Below are 15,862 nucleotides of genomic sequence, written 5' to 3' on the forward strand. Positions count from 1 at the left end.
GTGGCCACCATCTGTCTGGGGAGGTCTGGCATTTGGGGGAATACTTGAAAGAACCAACGACAGGGGCCTCCAGGATTAGTCCTCAGACTCCTAGAGAGTTGGCAGGTGGGAGAGGGAGGTGAACACTGTTCTGGAAGACTGCCCTATGGCTCCTGGGAGGCCAGCTTCCTTTCAGCCTGATCTCAAAGATGTTCAACAAATTAGGTCCTTAAAACAGTGAGCACAGACTCCAACAGGAAATGTTCTTCACCCAGCAAACAGGCGGAACCCCATGCAAACCCAGGAACCTTCAATCCAGCTAAGTCCAGGGTCAGATCTGGACCTGTTCCGGTTCCAGCAGCAGCTCTGACCTTGCTCAGGACCCCAACCCAAACCAGCCTCCTAACCAGTCACCCTGGCCTGAGCTCTTCCCTTAGTCTCCCTGGCCCACAAGCATCTGCTGGTAGCATCCGTGGCCTGCCCACCAGCCTCTTCATTCAGCCTCCCTGGCTCAGACCTCTGAACTAGTCTCCTAGGCCCACCGCCACCTCAATTAGCCTCCCTGGCCAGCCAGCCTCTTGATGAACGTAGCCTCCCTGGCTCACAAACCACTGAACTAGCCTCCCTGACCCTACAGCCTTTTCATTTAACTTCCCAACAGCCCCTTACCTGAGCCTCCCCTGGTCCACCAGCCTCTTCACTGAGCCTCCTTGGCATGCTTGCTTCTTCTATTAGTCTCCCTGGCCTCCAGCCACTGGCAAGTCTTCAGAGAGGCCCACCACCTCTTCCCTCAGCCTCCCAGGCCCACCACCTTCTCCCTTAGCCTCCCTAGTTCACGAGCCTCCTCCCTTAGTTTCCCTGCCCACTAGCCGCTTAACTAACTGCCGGCCCTTTAACAAGTCCCTTGCTCACCAGCTTGCAAACTAGCCCTTTTGTCCCACGGCATATGCGCTAGCCTCCCTAGCCTGCCAGCATCTTTCTATGGCCTCCCTGGCCCACAAACCTCTGAACTAGTATGCCTGGCCCATGAGCCTCTTTACTAGGCCCTGGCCCACCAGCTTCTAAACTAGACTTTTTGGCCCATCAGCATCTTAACCAGTTTCTCTAGCCCACCAGCTTCTTTGCTTACCCTCCCTGACCCACCGGCCTCTTCCTTGGCCTCCCTGGCTGCCAACCTCTCAGCTAGTCTTCGAGCCCGCCAGCCTCCAGACCTAACCTCCCTGGCCTTACGGTCTTTTCACTCAGCCTCCCTGGCCAGCCAGATTCTTAACTAGTCCCCATGGCCAACTAACCTGTTCACTTACCCTCCCTGGCCCACCAGGCTCTTAACTGGTCTCCGTGGAAAACCAACCTCTTCAGTTAGCCTCCCTGGCCTGCCACTTCTTCACCTAAGCCTCGCTGACCCACTAACGACTGAACTAGCCTCCCTGGCCTATAGCCTTTCCCTTAGTCTCCCTGCCTTTAACTAGTCTCCCCGGCCTGCTAGCCTCTTCACTACTCTCCCTGGTCTGCCGGATTCTTAACTAGTCCCGCAGGCCCACCAGCTTCTAAACTAGTTTCCTTGGCCCATCAGCATCACTACTAGTTTCCCTGGCCCGCCAGTCTCTTCACTTGACCTCTTTGGCCACCAGCCTCTGAACTAGTCTTCCTGGCCTGTCAGCACCTTATCTATTCTCCATGGCTTGCCAGCCTCCTAACTAGTCTTCCTGCCTCACCAGCTTCTTCCCTTAGCTTCCCTGGCTCATCTGCTTCTTCATTTAGCCTCCCTGGCCCACCAGCCTCTTAACTAGTCTTCCTGTTCCACCAGTGCTTAAATAGTTCCCCTGGCCCATCAGCTTTCTACTAGCCTCCCTGGCCTACCAGTCATTTAGCTTCCCTGGTCACCAACCTCCGAACTAGTCTTCCTGGCCCTATAGCCTTGTCACTTCGCCTCCCTGGCCTACAGCCTCTCCCCCTAGCCTCCCTGGCCCCAGCCAGTTCTCTCAAACCCATCCTCCACACTGCAGCCTGAGAGGCTCACATTGAAAGGAATTTGCGCCTCTCTGGTTCAGGCCCTTCTGCAGCTCCCTCCGGTTCCAGGCTAATGTCTACTCTTCCTCACAAGGCCACCAAGTTCACACACCAGCATCCCCCACCAGTTCAGGCAAGAAGTCCTGAGTCAGAGGCGCCTGGGTGGCTCAGGTGTTGAGTGTCTGCCTTCGGCTCAGGTCATGATCCCAGGGTCCTGGGATTGAGCCCCGCATCGGGCTCCCTGCTCAGGGGGAAGCCTGCTTCTCCCTCTGCCACTCCCCCTCCTCTCTCTGTGTCAAATAAATAAATAAAATCTTAAAAAAAAAAAAAAAAGTCCTGAGTCAGACAGTGTGCCCACTCCCCACCACACCCTCTACTCCAACCCCACTTTACAGCTTCTAGCTTCCTGGGCGTCCAAGCTGCAGTTTGGGCCTGTGCCTGGGAACCCCCTTGCCTCTCCACCCCCCTCATCTCCTTGGCTCCCTCCCTGTCTCTCCTGGATCTGCCCCCCAGCTCCCAAACTGCCCCAGGGCACATCTCTGCATTACTACACTGATCTGTGACTTTGTACCTCCAGACCCTCCTCCCCTACCAGCCTGAGCTCCCTGACCCTGGAAGATCTAACACAGACATGTGTGACACATGAATAAATAATTCAGTAGCCAGAGCAGGGCAAAGAAGCATTTCACTCAATTGACCCCTCAACTCTAGACTTGCCCCCGGACATTTCAGCACATAGTGGTGGGTCAGTCAGAGAAGACCACCCTCCTCACCTCTTTACTCAGTGGCCTATCTGCCTCTGTGCTCTTTTTTAAGTTTCTTCTTCCCTTTCCCCCTCCTTGCTCTGAATCCTGCTCCTATAATATCCCTCCAGGGCCTCTCTTATGTTTGCCTTCCTCCCCATCCTGCAGGGAGCTCCCTGAGGAAAGAAATCGTAGTTGATCAGTCTTGTGTCCTCAGCCTCCTCATGGCCACATTTGATAAATGCTGGCTGAATGAATGAATGTATGGTGAATGTGCCCAGATCCTCACTCTACCTGATAAAACCAATGAAGGCAGGATCCATTCTCTTAAGTACCCAACCACTTGTGACCATTGTGGGCCGGTTCTGGGCCAGGCACTAAACCGGGTGCTTCTACACACACCCTTCCTCATTCTCTACCCTCCCTCCCCACTCACCCCAGGTGTGAGCACTTTCCTGAATTGCCAGTTGGCCTCCTCCTCAGCATCACCCGCTTTCCACCTGTGTGTTTATAGACGTCCAGCCCAGCTGCTCTTCCCCAACCAAAGTATAGCCCTGGGTGCTGAGCATTTGTGGACTCTATCTCACTTAACCCTAACGGCTCTATCAAGTGGGTGGGCATACTACTATCTGAAGAACTTGAGGCCTTGAGAACTTTGGTGATAAATCCAACATCATACTTCTAAGTAGCAAGGCCAAGATTCAAACCAGGTGTGCCCCAAAACCCAAGGCTATCATACAAATAACCACTAGCCGAGACCATCTGGATGTCTCAAGCACTCTAAACTCACAAACCACATGCTGAACACCAGGATGCCTGTTGGCTAAAATGGAGGAGGAAAGAGTGAACCTTTCTCTTTCAGTCTGTATTTCACAGCGCTCACTCTCTCAGTAATGTTACTGCTATCCACCTAGTTGCAATGGCCAGAAGCCTGGGCGTCACCTGGGTCTCTACTTCACTCCCCAGACACATCCAATCTGAAAACCAGTTTTGTCGATTCTGCTCTAATATCTCTTGACTCCATCTCCTTCTCCACATTCCCATTATCACAGCCTAAGTTCTGACCACCATTATCTCTTACCACAATGGTATCCTTCCAGTCTTGCCTCTGCACACAGCACTGTGACGGTGCTATCTCTAAAACATGTATCTCACGAGATCATTTTCCAGTGACTTCAGGATAATTTGTCCTCAGGATAACTTCCAGATTCTTTACCTTTGCTTGAGGGCACTTATGCTCTCTAGTCACTAAGCCTTGGCATATGCTGTTCCTCTTGCCTACAACACCCTCTTGTCCTTATTTCTATCTCCTGAATCCTTCTGGCGATCTTCTTTGAGCACACCTTCCCCCCAGTGGGCTAGTTACCCCTTCAGTGGATGCTTCCACGTCCTGGAATTAACTTTAGCAATTAACACACTGCTTTGTAATTGCCTGTTCACTTGAATTCCTACCTCACTAGTCAGTGTCACCATTAACTTGTTCAGTCTTTTATCTACTAAACAAACAGATACTAGCTGTTAACTGCGTGTCATAGTTAAATACTTACATACACGATACAGACCCGGACCTTGCCCCAGAGAACAGAAACCCTATCTTCTCTTCTGGCGTCTAGGTATCTATCAGTAGGAGGCTCAACAGGTTTGTCGAATGAGCGATGGAACGCGCTTGCGTGAGCCCGTGGTGCCGCGCGCGCTTCTGGGAATCGAAGTCCCCAGGTTCAGGCCTCTCTTTATGGCGCAGGCGTATTCAGATTGAGACCGTTTTACTATTAATGCGCATGTCCCGGGAGGCGGAGTGGTGAATTGCGCATGTCTAAGGGGTGGAGGCGCTGTCGAAAAGGCGGTGCACTGCGTAGGTGGGGCTTCGGTGACTTCGGGCCGTCGCGGACCTGCCTGCGGGAATGGCGGGTAGGGGGAAGCTAATAGCGGTGATCGGAGACGAGGACACGGTGACTGGCTTCCTGCTGGGCGGCATAGGGGAGCTTAACAAGAACCGTCAGCCTAATTTCCTGGTGGTGGAGAAGGATACAACCATCAATGAGATCGAAGACACTTTCCGGTACGGTAGCCCGCGAGGCCTGAATGGGACCCGCTGCCTTGGGTGGGATCGCGGGGACCTGGCGGGCGGGGCCTGCGCTGGTCGTCCAGACCCCGCTGTCGAGGGTCAGGGAAGTCGATTCGGCCGCCCTTCCGGAGGAAGCCTCTGTGCTCCAAGTTCGCTTTTGGGGCCTGGGGGAACCCGGGCTATGTCAGGTCCACGAGCTCATCTCTCACATGACGGTGTGTCAGGAAAGAAGGGGAACAGAGCTCATGACGGGCGCCGCCCCTCGGCCCAACCTTCCGCAGGGTCAGCTTCGCCCCAGTTCATCTGTAGAGCAGACCCCCAGCATTGCTAGCACTCGGCTCTTGCGAATTGACCCCGCAAGGAACCATACACTTCATCGGAACACCTAGGCAGTGGGGTCGGGTTGTCTTGTGTTTTCATGTCCCTTAGAGGCTCACAACCATCCTGTAAGCTAGGGGTTATCATTCCTCTTGACAAGAGAGGTTAAGGCACGTACCAAAGTCACAACATTTGGAAGAGAGGGAGAGGGGATTTGAACCCAGTCCCAACTCTCTAAAGCCAGGTCCACGCTTTGCTTGTACAGTTCTCTCTTAGAATTTCCCATTGTCCCGAGCACAGCCGGCAGAATATTAGGGCAGTATCCTACTTTCTGCTAAGACCTTGCATGTGAAGGCCTCATCTCTTCCCCTGGGTCAAGAGTGATAGCTTCATAGTGTGAATGCAGGCATGTCCCTTAATCCAGGAGGTGTCCTGGTGACTTGAATTGAGAATGCCAGGCCCTGTGCTTTCTCACCCCTTCTCTAAGGCCCCTGTTGCCAAGTCTCAGGGACAAACCATGCTCACCTGTTTTCCCCTACACAGTCCAGCCCTGAGCTGCGGGCTGAGACTGGTTCCTGCTGCCTGGGGTATGATAGGCCCTGAACTGGCCTGATCTTTAAGCGTTCTGGTAAAGTGACCCAAGTTGTCAGGGGAGAAGGACAGATTTTACTCCAAGAACTTTCCATGTTTCTATCCAAAGGGACCCAGAGATCATCAAGTCTAACCTGCTCTGGTGCCTGGCACAGAGCAAGCGCTCAGTTAGTTTTTAATATTTTAATTAATGCGTGGGTGATCACAAAGAAAGAAGAGCCCAGTGCTAGGCTCTCTCTCTGGGGAAAGTATGATTTTCCTCCTCTTGTGTTGTATTCTTGGCTCACACCAAACTTCCCCTCCGATCCATCCCCCACCCTCATCAGCATAGACCTTAAAGCCTTTAGTGCTCTCATCAGCCCCCTTAAAAAAAAATGTTTTCCTTTGAAAAGTTAAAAGTATTCATGTGGCTTGCAAATTAATATTTAAAAAATACATAAACATTGAAGTCTCACTCCCACCCCCACCCCCGTCTTTTTCTACTTCATTACCTCCCTCCCTCCTCCACCCATGTAAACACTTAATTGCCTATTTACCTTTCTGCTTTTTCTTCATGTCCATACAGAGGGACAGGCATGCACATTCTTATCCTCTTTTTAACACAAACGCAACATACAGAGAATACACCAGTGTGTGCCCTAATCCTCAGCACCAGTTCACTTGGGAGCCTTCCAAGCAGGGGAGGGAGAAGCCAACCCTGACAGCCAGGGCCCTTAGGTTTTTGAATTTGATCCTGGTTAGGAACTCTCCAGAGTCTAGCTAGCAACCTTTGCCCTTGAACTCTGCGGTTTCTGGGTCAAGCCCATTCCCCTCGGCAGCCCAGCCTCAGCACCTCTTGAGTTGGCTGCCCTGGAATCCCTTCTCCTCTCTCCCAACAGGCAGTTTCTAAACCGGGATGACATCGGCATTATCCTCATCAACCAATACATTGCAGAGATGGTGCGGCACGCACTCGACGCCCACCAGCGCTCCATTCCAGCCGTTCTGGAGATCCCGTCCAAGGAGCACCCCTATGATGCTGCCAAGGACTCCATCCTGCGCAGGGCCAGGGGAATGTTCACGGCCGAGGACCTGCGCTAGGGCCCTCCCCACAGCCATGCAGCCTCTCCCCAGGCTTGCCCCATCAGCCCTTCTCTAAGTTGTGAGCCTCTGATGTCCAGTTCCCAGCCCCCTGCCCCTTCCCATTCCACTGAGAGGCTAGGTGAGGTGCTTCCATGTTGGCTGCGGCTCTGCCATTAAAGTCAAGGCCGGTTAGGGAACAGGAAGCCTGAGTGTCTTCTCTCCACTACCTCCCTGTTGCTGTTACACAGTGTCACTGTTGATGTTAAATTAAAGTAATGTTCTTGTTTCTCTCCAAACTGATGCTGGGTGCCACAGAGGACACGCATGGGATGAGGCGGTTGGGGGGATGAGATTGGCAGGGCCAGAGATGGTTCTGCCCAAGATCCGGGCATAGAAAAGTTGGACCAGGAGGATGGTGCCAGGAGGTTGTAACTCAAGGATGGGTCCTTTGAATCAACAGTGACCAGCTCCGGTGGGGAGGAACGGGGGGAGGTTTGTGTCCAGGCCCTTGGCTCCCCCACTTCAGTCTCTCTTGGGCTGGGAAGGGACCTGACCCGAAGGGATGGAAGCAGAAACACAGGAAACCTAGAAGCCTGTGATACGAGACCGAGCCTGGGTCCTGCAAGAGGTTTGGAGGTCAAGGCTCTTAGCTGGTGGGCCCTGGCCTGAGGTTGCCTCTGGATCAAGGCATGTGAGGTCTGCTAAAGGCATGGCAAGTAGAACCCTGGCCCTGTGTGAGGTGAGGCTTGGTTGCCAAGTGACTGTCCTCGCAGCCCCCTGCTGTCAGAAGGACCCTGCTTGCTGTTGCTCACCCCTCAGCTGTAGCCACCCTGCTCCTTCCCTGGCTACCATGTCGCGGCAACTCAACATGGATACGCTGCGGCAGAACTTCTGGAAGGAGGAATATCTGCGGGAGAAGACGTTGCGCTGTGAATGGCACCGCAAGTATGGGTCGATGGTGAAGGCCAAGCAGAAGGCTAAGGCTGCAGCGCGCCTGCCCCTCAAACTGCCCTCCCTGCACCCCAAAGCCCCACTCCTACCTCCGCCTGCCCCCAAGGCAGTGCCTACCGAGGCCCCCAGCCCTGCCCCGGAGACTCCTATTCAGTCAGAAATGCACCCGGTCCCGCCTGCCACCCAGGCCCTGCTGTATGAAGGCATCTCCCACGACTTCCAGGGGCGCTACCGTTACCTCAACACCCGAAAACTGGACATGCCCGAGATGCGCTACCTCTTCCCCATCACCACCAGCTTCGCATATGGCTGGCAGCTGGGTGAGCCCCAACCTCTCAAATTATTCATCTCACGAACACGGAGCCCCTGCCCTGAGCCAGGCCGTGCCGTCAGCACTAGGCACACAAGACATGGATGGAGTTGTCCCTTCTGGGGGGTGGGCTCTAGGCTGTAAAGAGGACCTGTCTGATAAGGACAAGTTCCATGATGAGACTAGGGAGTGATGGGGGAGATGGGCAAGGGCCGTGTGAGGCTTTAGACTGGATGGTCGGGAAAGGCCTCTCTGGGGACCCAACTGTTGGAAGCTAAGTGACACAGAGGAATTTGGATTTTATTCCAAGTGGGAGACGAAGCCATGGAGCGTTTTAAGCCGGTAAATGGTACTGGTCGCGTACTAACTATTCTGTAACGGGTTTTTCAGGGAAAGAGTCAACTCTGGCAGCTGACGTCTGCATCTATGTTGGGTCATCCTGGCAGGAGAGGACGATGGCTCGGGCTAGGGTGATTAGCGGTAGAGCCGAGGGAGTTTCAGGCTATGTTTTGGAGGAGGAATCAAGGAAGCCTCCTGAGGGATTGAATGACTGAAGGGGAAAGAAGAACCATGGTGAAGCCCCGGTGTTTGGCTCAAGTGCCTGGACAAGAAAGATGGAGAGGAGCAGGGCTGGGTGGTGTGTGAGGACAGGTCAGCCCTGACCATGCTGTGAGGTGGCTGTGTATGGAGGTCCCCCTGTGGAGTGAGGTCAGAGCTGAAGATGCAAACTTGGGGGTCATCAGAATGTAGGTGCTATTTAAAGCCGGAGTGAGGTCAGAGCTGAAGATGCAAACTTGGGGGTCATCAGAATGTAGGTGCTATTTAAAGCCTGAGGTTGGATGGGCTCACCCGGGGAACTCCAGATGCTGGAATCTGACAGGAGAGGCAGGGGCACAGAGAGGGGTAGGGAGATGGTGTTGGTGGGAAGGCTGTCCATCTGGACCGAGTCTGCTTTTTCTGTGAGGCTGAGAGTCGAGGTTATCCTCTGGGGTGTGGGGTGGGGCGCAGTGGTGTAGTTGGAGATGTAGAGTTAAATGGCATAGGAAAGGACCCTTGCTTCTTGTGCTCATGAATTGTGTGAGTGAGGCTACTCAGTCATGGGTTTTTCTCCCCACGCTTGAGTGCCTGGGCGGGAAAGGTGGATGGCTGGGGATAAACACAGTTGATGTTTTTGCCTAAAAATTTCCCCCACTTTCCCCAAGGTCCTAAAAGGAGGGGAAAAGAGGAATTTCCCCACAAAAGCAGGAAGCAAGTCCCAGGAGAGCAGGAGGTAGAAGGAAGCCCTCTCTCCCCCAGGGACGTCTAGCTCTGTCTGTCCCTGTGACCAGCCGTGCCGGGGGTCCCACCACCCGCTCTGTGGAGGAGCCTGGGGTGGGGGAAACGAAAGCAGGGGGCGGACTGACCAGTCCTGCCCTCACCGCTGCTCTGGACCCCCCGCCGGCTCCCTGTTTGCCCACGGCTGGTGTTGCTCAGAAGCACCTTTTATTCCTCCACACGTCCAAAGTGGATACAGTACAGGCAGATTTCCAGGGCTCCACAGGCAGGGCTCCCATGGTTCCCTTTCCCAGGACCCATTCCTGGCCTCTGACATCTTACCACAGGCCCCCCAGTGAAGCAAGAACTGGTCTCCCGTAAGATGTGCCGCACTGAATCGTTCTTCCGAAAGAATGGGGCCTTCTCGCTGCTTGACCCTCAGGACCTGGCGCTCTGACAATGGCCGGGCAGTGGACTTAGGGGAGGGAAGAAGAAATAACACGCCTCCTGGTGCGGCTGAAGCTGCTGCGTGTGTCTGTGTGTCTGGCCTCCCCGGCCCTGAGGCAAAGTTCTGGGCCTTTCTTGGAACTACCTCTGTTCTGCCCTTTGCGGGCCTGCAGGTTGCCGGCTTGCGTTCTCCTTAATCCTCATCTCTCTAATCATCCCTATGAGGATTCAGCAGGGACGAGAGGGGGGAGAGGGGGCTGGGAAGGGTGAGCGCTCCTCTCCAGCCGAAGGCTCCTCCGCGCCAGGGGGCCACAGTAGCTGCTGGAAGTTCTGGGTGTTCCTGGGAGAGAGTGGCCCGTCATCCCGGAGAATGGGAACCGCTACCGCCCCATCGGCCTCCCCGCCCTCCCCCCTCACCTGGCCCCGAGGGCCCGCAGCCGCCACGTCCTCTCCCGGAGCGCACGCTGCAGCTGCTCCCGCAGGGCGCGCCGCTGCGCCGCCGCGTCCTCCTGGGGCGGTGCCGAGCGCTGAGGCCCCGGCCTCCTCCCCCGCGGGCCTGACGGCGCCGGCCGGCCGCAGCACCCGGGCGGACGCGCCCCTCCCGCCCGCAGTCCGCGTCCGTGCGGGTGCGCGGGGCACGCAATCGGAAGGGACCCGGGAGGCTCCCAGCCCGGCCCGCCGCCCCCCCGCCCGGGCAGGATCGCGGGGGCCCCGCCGCCTTCTCCGGGGAGTCTTGCCTGTGGCGGGAGCTGGGCTGGGCTGGATGGGGGCCCCAGAGGGTGCACCCGGCAGTGGCGGTTCCTGGCGAGGCGGAGGCGTTCCAAGACCTGGAGGAGGCGGCTGTCAGCGGCCCGCCGGCCGCCCCTCGTGCCCCTTGTGCCCCTCGTGCCCCAGGCCGGCCCGGCGCGGCGCGGCGCGGGTACGCACTCGGAGCCGCTGCTGCTCGCGGGCCTGCCGCCGCCGGCGCCGGGCCGCGCGGTGCAGCTCCAGCAGCCGCTGCAGAGCCGTCTCCTGCTGCGCCGCGCTCACGCCCGCCGACGCCTTCTCCCGGCCGGGGAGCGCGGGCCACGCGGCCTTCGAGGCCTCGGGGGCCTCCGCGCCGCCCCCCCGCTCCCCGACGGCGCCCAGGAGCCTAGCGGAGCCGCCGCGCACCTGCTCCGCCGGGCCCGGGCTTCCCTCCGGGTCCTGAAGCCCGTGCGGGTCGCGCAGCAGCCCTGGGCGCCCCGGGAGAGCCGCGGGGTGCTCCTGCTGCCCCGAGCCCCCGGTGCCTGGGGCCGCTAGCGGCTCGGCCCCTGGGCCTGGGAGCCGCGGCCGGGCCGGAAGCCTCCGGGGTGGAAAGGGAGGCCGCGCCCCCTCCCGGACGGCCCTCGGCTCTCCCGCGGCCGGTGCCGACTCTTGGCTCCCGCCGTCAGTTTTGTCCTGCGTCAGCTGGGTGGTCCTATCACCGGAGCCAGGGCTCTCCCTTCCCCCAGGCTGAGGCTTCTGTTCTCCCAGGGACCGGCAGACATCCCTAGAAATTCCCAGGGAGGCGCCTTCCTCGGGGGGCTGTGTAGGCGCCTCTCCCTCAGCCACCTCCCAGGCTTGTGAGATGCGGCCTGGCGAAGTCTGAAGGGCCTTCACTTCCCCGCCCCGAGGAGTCTCCTTCCTCGGCTCCTGGAGGACCTCTTTTCTCTGGCACTGAGGGCTGTTTCCTCTTTGACCTTGAGGAGACTCGCTCCTCTCACTCTGGGGAGCCTCCCCCCGGGGGTACACAGAGACTTCCTCCCCCAGAGCCCCAGTGGCCTCCCCACTCTGACCCTGGTGTATCTTCTCTCTCTGTCTCTTAGGAACTTCTTCGCTCTCCCCGCTGGGGGCCTCCCCTTTCCGACCCTGGGGACGCTGTTTATGCTCTTGGGAATCCTCCTGTCTCTGCCTCTGAGGAATCTCAGTCCTCAGCAGTTTCTGAAGTTCTGCTCTTTCCTGGCCCAGGCTCCCGCCCCGCCCCACAGGGGGATCTTGGGGTTCTGACAGGCCCTGGGAGGGCAGGCCTGAGGGCCTTGGGGCTCCCTGAGCGAGCTTCCTCCCCCATAGGCTTGTGGAGGGCCTCTGGGTTGTAGGTCCTGCTTGTCTCCTCTCTCCCCTCTGGGCCAGGTCCTGGGAAGGAAGAGCATTTGGGTCCAGGCTTGTGAGGCAATCCCCATACCTTGGCCACTTTCCCCCCAAAGGACCTTGGAGACCTCAGTGGCTGTCCCAGTGGACCTCATTTCCATTACAGCCCTTGCCTGATTCCTGAACTCGTTAAGCCTACTTTACGTGGTGTAAAAGGTGCTTCAGTGCGGGTCCCTTCTTCCACCTGGCTATAGGAGGTGGCATCACCTCCCCCCAGTAGCCTCCTCCCAGGCAGACCCACCCCTGCTATCCCCAATCTGAGAGGGCTTTTGCCCAGAACACTTTAACTCTTTCACCTTGAACTCAGAGCTTCCTGGGTCCCCAAAGCTACTGCTGATGGTGGGGTTCGGCTCTAGTAAGCAACCTGAGGGAGAAAGAACAATGTCAGGAACCCTCTGCTCATATCCCAGCCCCTCACACACATTCCACCTGAACTGGAACCAAGAAGCCTAGGGAGTCCCCAGCACATAAGGGGAAGGGGATGCCCTGAGGACCGATGTTTGAACTTCAATGCTGTCACAGTTCATAGGTCCACCTTTATTCAAACTACCTGCCATGTACCTGCTTGTTGGATTTGCCTGTCAACAGCCGACCACATCTTCCTCATCCCCCCAGCCGAGGCAGAGCACCTCAGAGGGACCTGCACACCCTTGTCCTCAAAACCACCAGGGGATGCCTTGGGGGCGGGAAGGATCTGTTGGCCAGGCTTGTCAGTCCCTTACAAGGACACCCCACTTCCTCCTGGTGGGCCCCTCTAGGCCCGTAAAGAAACCCACAGTAGGCACCTTATTTTACTGTTATTAAGAAAAATCCTCCTTAGGGCTTTCTTGGTTGCTGACGGTAAAATCAAATGAAACTCAAGAAGTGAAATTTGAGGCTGGAGCCGGCCCTAAAAACTGCAAGTTTCATAATTAACAAAAGAAATCTAAAAAGAGAAATGAAATGTCTCTGCTCCCTTGCAGCTGTGCAGGAAAGAGAGTCATTCTGCAGCCCTAGAACTAGTTAAAAGAACTTGATTTTGTAAGACCCTAAATGGAGAACTTTCACAAGAATATTCCATCTTTATGCAATGTGGATGTGTGAATATTCACAAAAGTAACCAAATGGGTAAGTTCTTTGTGACAATGTCTTTTGAACAAAGGAGTCTGATAAGACTCCCAAGCCTTTAGAAATGATTGCCATGAACCACTGAACATGACCCCCAACCCTGTGCCCTCACAATTCTGATCTGTTGTCTTACTAGAGAACTTATTCCTCTGGTTATAATGTAACTGACGCCTCTGTATTCCCAAGAGATCTTTTACTTGTAAAAATCTCTGCCAATCAGAAAAAACAAGCATTGGCTCTTTGCTTTTCTCTCATGTGCATGATGGAACAATTAGAGGCTTCTGGCTCAACTAGGTTTATTTAACAAATAATTTGAGAGTCTGGTTCATTTAAATTGATAGGTCCAGGGTTCACAGCATCTATCCCATGGAATTCTAATTGCCTGTTTATGGTTGCACTCTCACTAAGCTGTGATCTCAGTGACAAGGACCAAGGAATGGGGCCAAGTCCGTCCTGTGCTCTGTATGTTCCCAGTGCCTGGCGTGAGGGGGGGCAAATAGGTGACAGGTGCCGCTGTCCCATCCCTCCTCCCTGGGCCACCGCGCACAGCCATTCCAGCACTCCCTCCCCTGAGCCCCAGTTTAGCTTCAGAATCCTGGACTCCGTGCCTGAGACAGCTGGTACTGAACAGGCGGAACTGGGACATAAAATAAAACCTACTTCTTGTCCCCGGGTGCTCCTTGGCACCCAATAAAAAGTATGAGATGAAGAATGAGTGAGAAGGGGACTGGGATCCTAGCACTTGGCATGAGGACTTCCCACCTCCTCCCAATCTTGTCTGGCCACCCAGCCAGGGTGTCAGCATACCGGGTGTGGGCTCTGCAGGCATAGCAGGGCTCCCCCATCTTGGGTCTCTGTCACTCCTAGCTTCACCCAGATCCAGGGCCGATGATGGGTCAACTGCCTGCCCCCTGCAGGAGTCAGAGGCTGCCTCAGAATCGCCTCTTGCAGCCCATGGGCTCTAGAAAGGGGAGGCAGCCTGTCCGCCAGTCTCCCCACTCCAATGCCTTTGAGCCCAGTCCAGGGCGGCCTCTCCCAGCCCCTGCATCCACCCCTGGGTCCCAGGAGCTGGAACATGGGGGTCACCCTTTCCAGGGGCTGTGGGGCCAGCATATGGGTACAACTGAGTGAGGACCCCAAGAGGAGCCTTGGGCATAAGGAGGAGGTCCTAGGCAGGACTGTGGAAGGAGATAGGAAAAACGGTCCAGGGCTTGGCCCTTTTGTGTGGCAATACAAACTGGACAGAATTTCCTGGGAAAAAGGCTCACCCCTCTGGAAGCTGATGGTTCTGGCTCAGAGAGTCCCCAGCCTGGGGCAGTGGGCACAGCCTGGAACTCTGGAAAGTTGGAAGGTGCCCTAGTCCACAGGGCATCATCCCCCAGTGTGGTGGGCACCATTTAAGATGGCCCAAATCATCCCTCCTCCTGGTACCCATGCCCACGTATGACCCTGCTCTCTTCCCCTCCTTGTGAGGAAATGGATCACTCCTGCCCATTCGAGCCTGCAGATGAGATGAGACTGCTGTTCTGGCCCAATAGGGTCGCCTGGACCCTCCCTTAGCGGTCACCACTAACACCCCCTCTCGCTGCAGCTGAGGATGCCTCGGCTCTCAGAGAGGGCTGCCAACCTGCCCAAAGTGCCTCGGACATCTGGTAACTGAGAACTGGGAGGCACAGTCCCAGGTCCCAGTCACCATAGCACCCTCCCTCCTAGAGGGGCCAGCCCAGCCACCAGCCCTGGGGGGAAAGGGTCCGTGGACCCCGGGCATCAGTGCCTCTGCCCTCAGGAGCCAGCCGTGCAGGCTTGCTTTCCTCCCACCCTGCAGCCATGTCTAAAGCCTTCAAGATGTCACCATGCCATTGATTAGACCAAGATAGTCATTAATTGCAGGTCCAGGCACCGTGCTAACCCCTTTACATGGATGAGTTTACTGGTGCTCCCTTTGAGTAAGATCGATTATCTTCCCCATTTTGTAGCTGAGGGAACAGAGGCTTACGGTCTCCAGGGAGCATCAGACCAGAGAGAACCCAGGCCCGTCTGTGTCTGAAGCCCATACTTATTCCTCTTCCCTCGCCACCACCATCACCTCGATGTCACACCGACCCCCCCCTTGCCTTCAGCCAAGCCCCCGCTCACCCAGCTGGTCCGCCGCTCAGGGCCCCCGCCTGTCCCACCATGGGGCTTGCCGCACTGACTCCGTACACACTGGGCCTGGTCCCTCAGACCACAGAACTTGGCCCAGGGGGGCCAGAAGAGGCTCAGCCCTGCCCCAGTCAGCAGCTCCAAGTCCCACAGCAGCTGCAAAAAGAGGGGGTGCCAGGGCATGAAGGGGTGCCCACCCTGCCCTCTGCCATGCCCCTCGGCCAGCCCCTACCTGCTGCTGGGCCCGCCGGCTCCGCTCCATCTCCAGCAACACAGTGGGGAGCTCCAGTCCTGATCGACAGGCCCGACTCTCTTGCACCTGGGGGACACGATAGAGTCAGGCCTCTGCCTTGCCCTTCGGAGGCAATGCCTTACCCCCCTCACCTGCTGCAGGGCAGCCTGGAGCTGGCCCGGGCTTGCAGGGCATCTAAAGAGGTGCTGGTACAGGGCTAAGGCCTGCCTGTGGCTACAAGGGAGCCCCGGGCCCCCAGGTGTGGCTGTGTGCTCCATGGGGAGGGGGAGCCAGAGCAGATGTCCCCTCCCTCCTCTCCTCTGCTGCTGGAATGGGAGGAGGGGAGGACCAAGAACCGAGGAGGAGACAAAGGCTCCTGAGCTCAATAATGCAGGGACCTGACATCTGAGCCACGGCCTGGACCCCAGCCAAGTCTCAGAGAGGGCCTGCCTCTGACCTGGGTTTCTTGGCTGTAGGGGGTGGCAGCGTGGGGCGAGGACTGG

The 15,862-nt window shown here is 56.7% G+C and overlaps 3 protein-coding genes across 3 annotated transcripts; 2 read left to right on the top strand and 1 right to left on the bottom strand.

The window, feature by feature from the left end:
- Positions 1-4,516: 4,516 nt before the first annotated feature.
- Positions 4,517-7,064, top strand: ATP6V1F (ATPase H+ transporting V1 subunit F). The gene is made up of 2 exons (XM_025865642.2): positions 4,517-4,791; positions 6,585-7,064. Exons 1-2 carry the CDS (start codon positions 4,634-4,636, stop codon positions 6,784-6,786), a joined length of 360 nt encoding a protein of 119 aa, XP_025721427.1. The 5' UTR covers positions 4,517-4,633; the 3' UTR covers positions 6,787-7,064.
- Positions 7,065-7,202: 138 nt separating this feature from the next.
- Positions 7,203-9,804, top strand: SPMIP1 (sperm microtubule inner protein 1). The gene is made up of 2 exons (XM_025865557.2): positions 7,203-8,039; positions 9,631-9,804. Exons 1-2 carry the CDS (start codon positions 7,478-7,480, stop codon positions 9,738-9,740), a joined length of 672 nt encoding a protein of 223 aa, XP_025721342.1. The 5' UTR covers positions 7,203-7,477; the 3' UTR covers positions 9,741-9,804.
- On the bottom strand, positions 9,495-15,637 carry LOC112818480 (uncharacterized). Its single transcript, XM_073898553.1, has 8 exons — positions 15,512-15,637; positions 15,360-15,446; positions 15,100-15,283; positions 12,175-12,242; positions 10,658-11,863; positions 10,468-10,557; positions 10,148-10,239; positions 9,495-10,070 (listed from the first exon to the last, which is right to left on the bottom strand). The coding sequence occupies exons 1-8, from the start codon at positions 15,635-15,637 to the stop codon at positions 9,959-9,961; spliced, it is 1,965 nt and encodes a 654-aa protein (XP_073754654.1). The 3' UTR covers positions 9,495-9,958.
- Between the last annotated feature and the right edge of the window lie 225 nt (positions 15,638-15,862).

Source organism: Callorhinus ursinus, unplaced genomic scaffold, assembly GCF_003265705.2.
Source record: "Callorhinus ursinus isolate GAN/ISIS: 27379988/994484 unplaced genomic scaffold, GSC_fseal_2.0 scaffold12, whole genome shotgun sequence".
Lineage (NCBI taxonomy): Eukaryota > Metazoa > Chordata > Mammalia > Carnivora > Otariidae > Callorhinus > Callorhinus ursinus.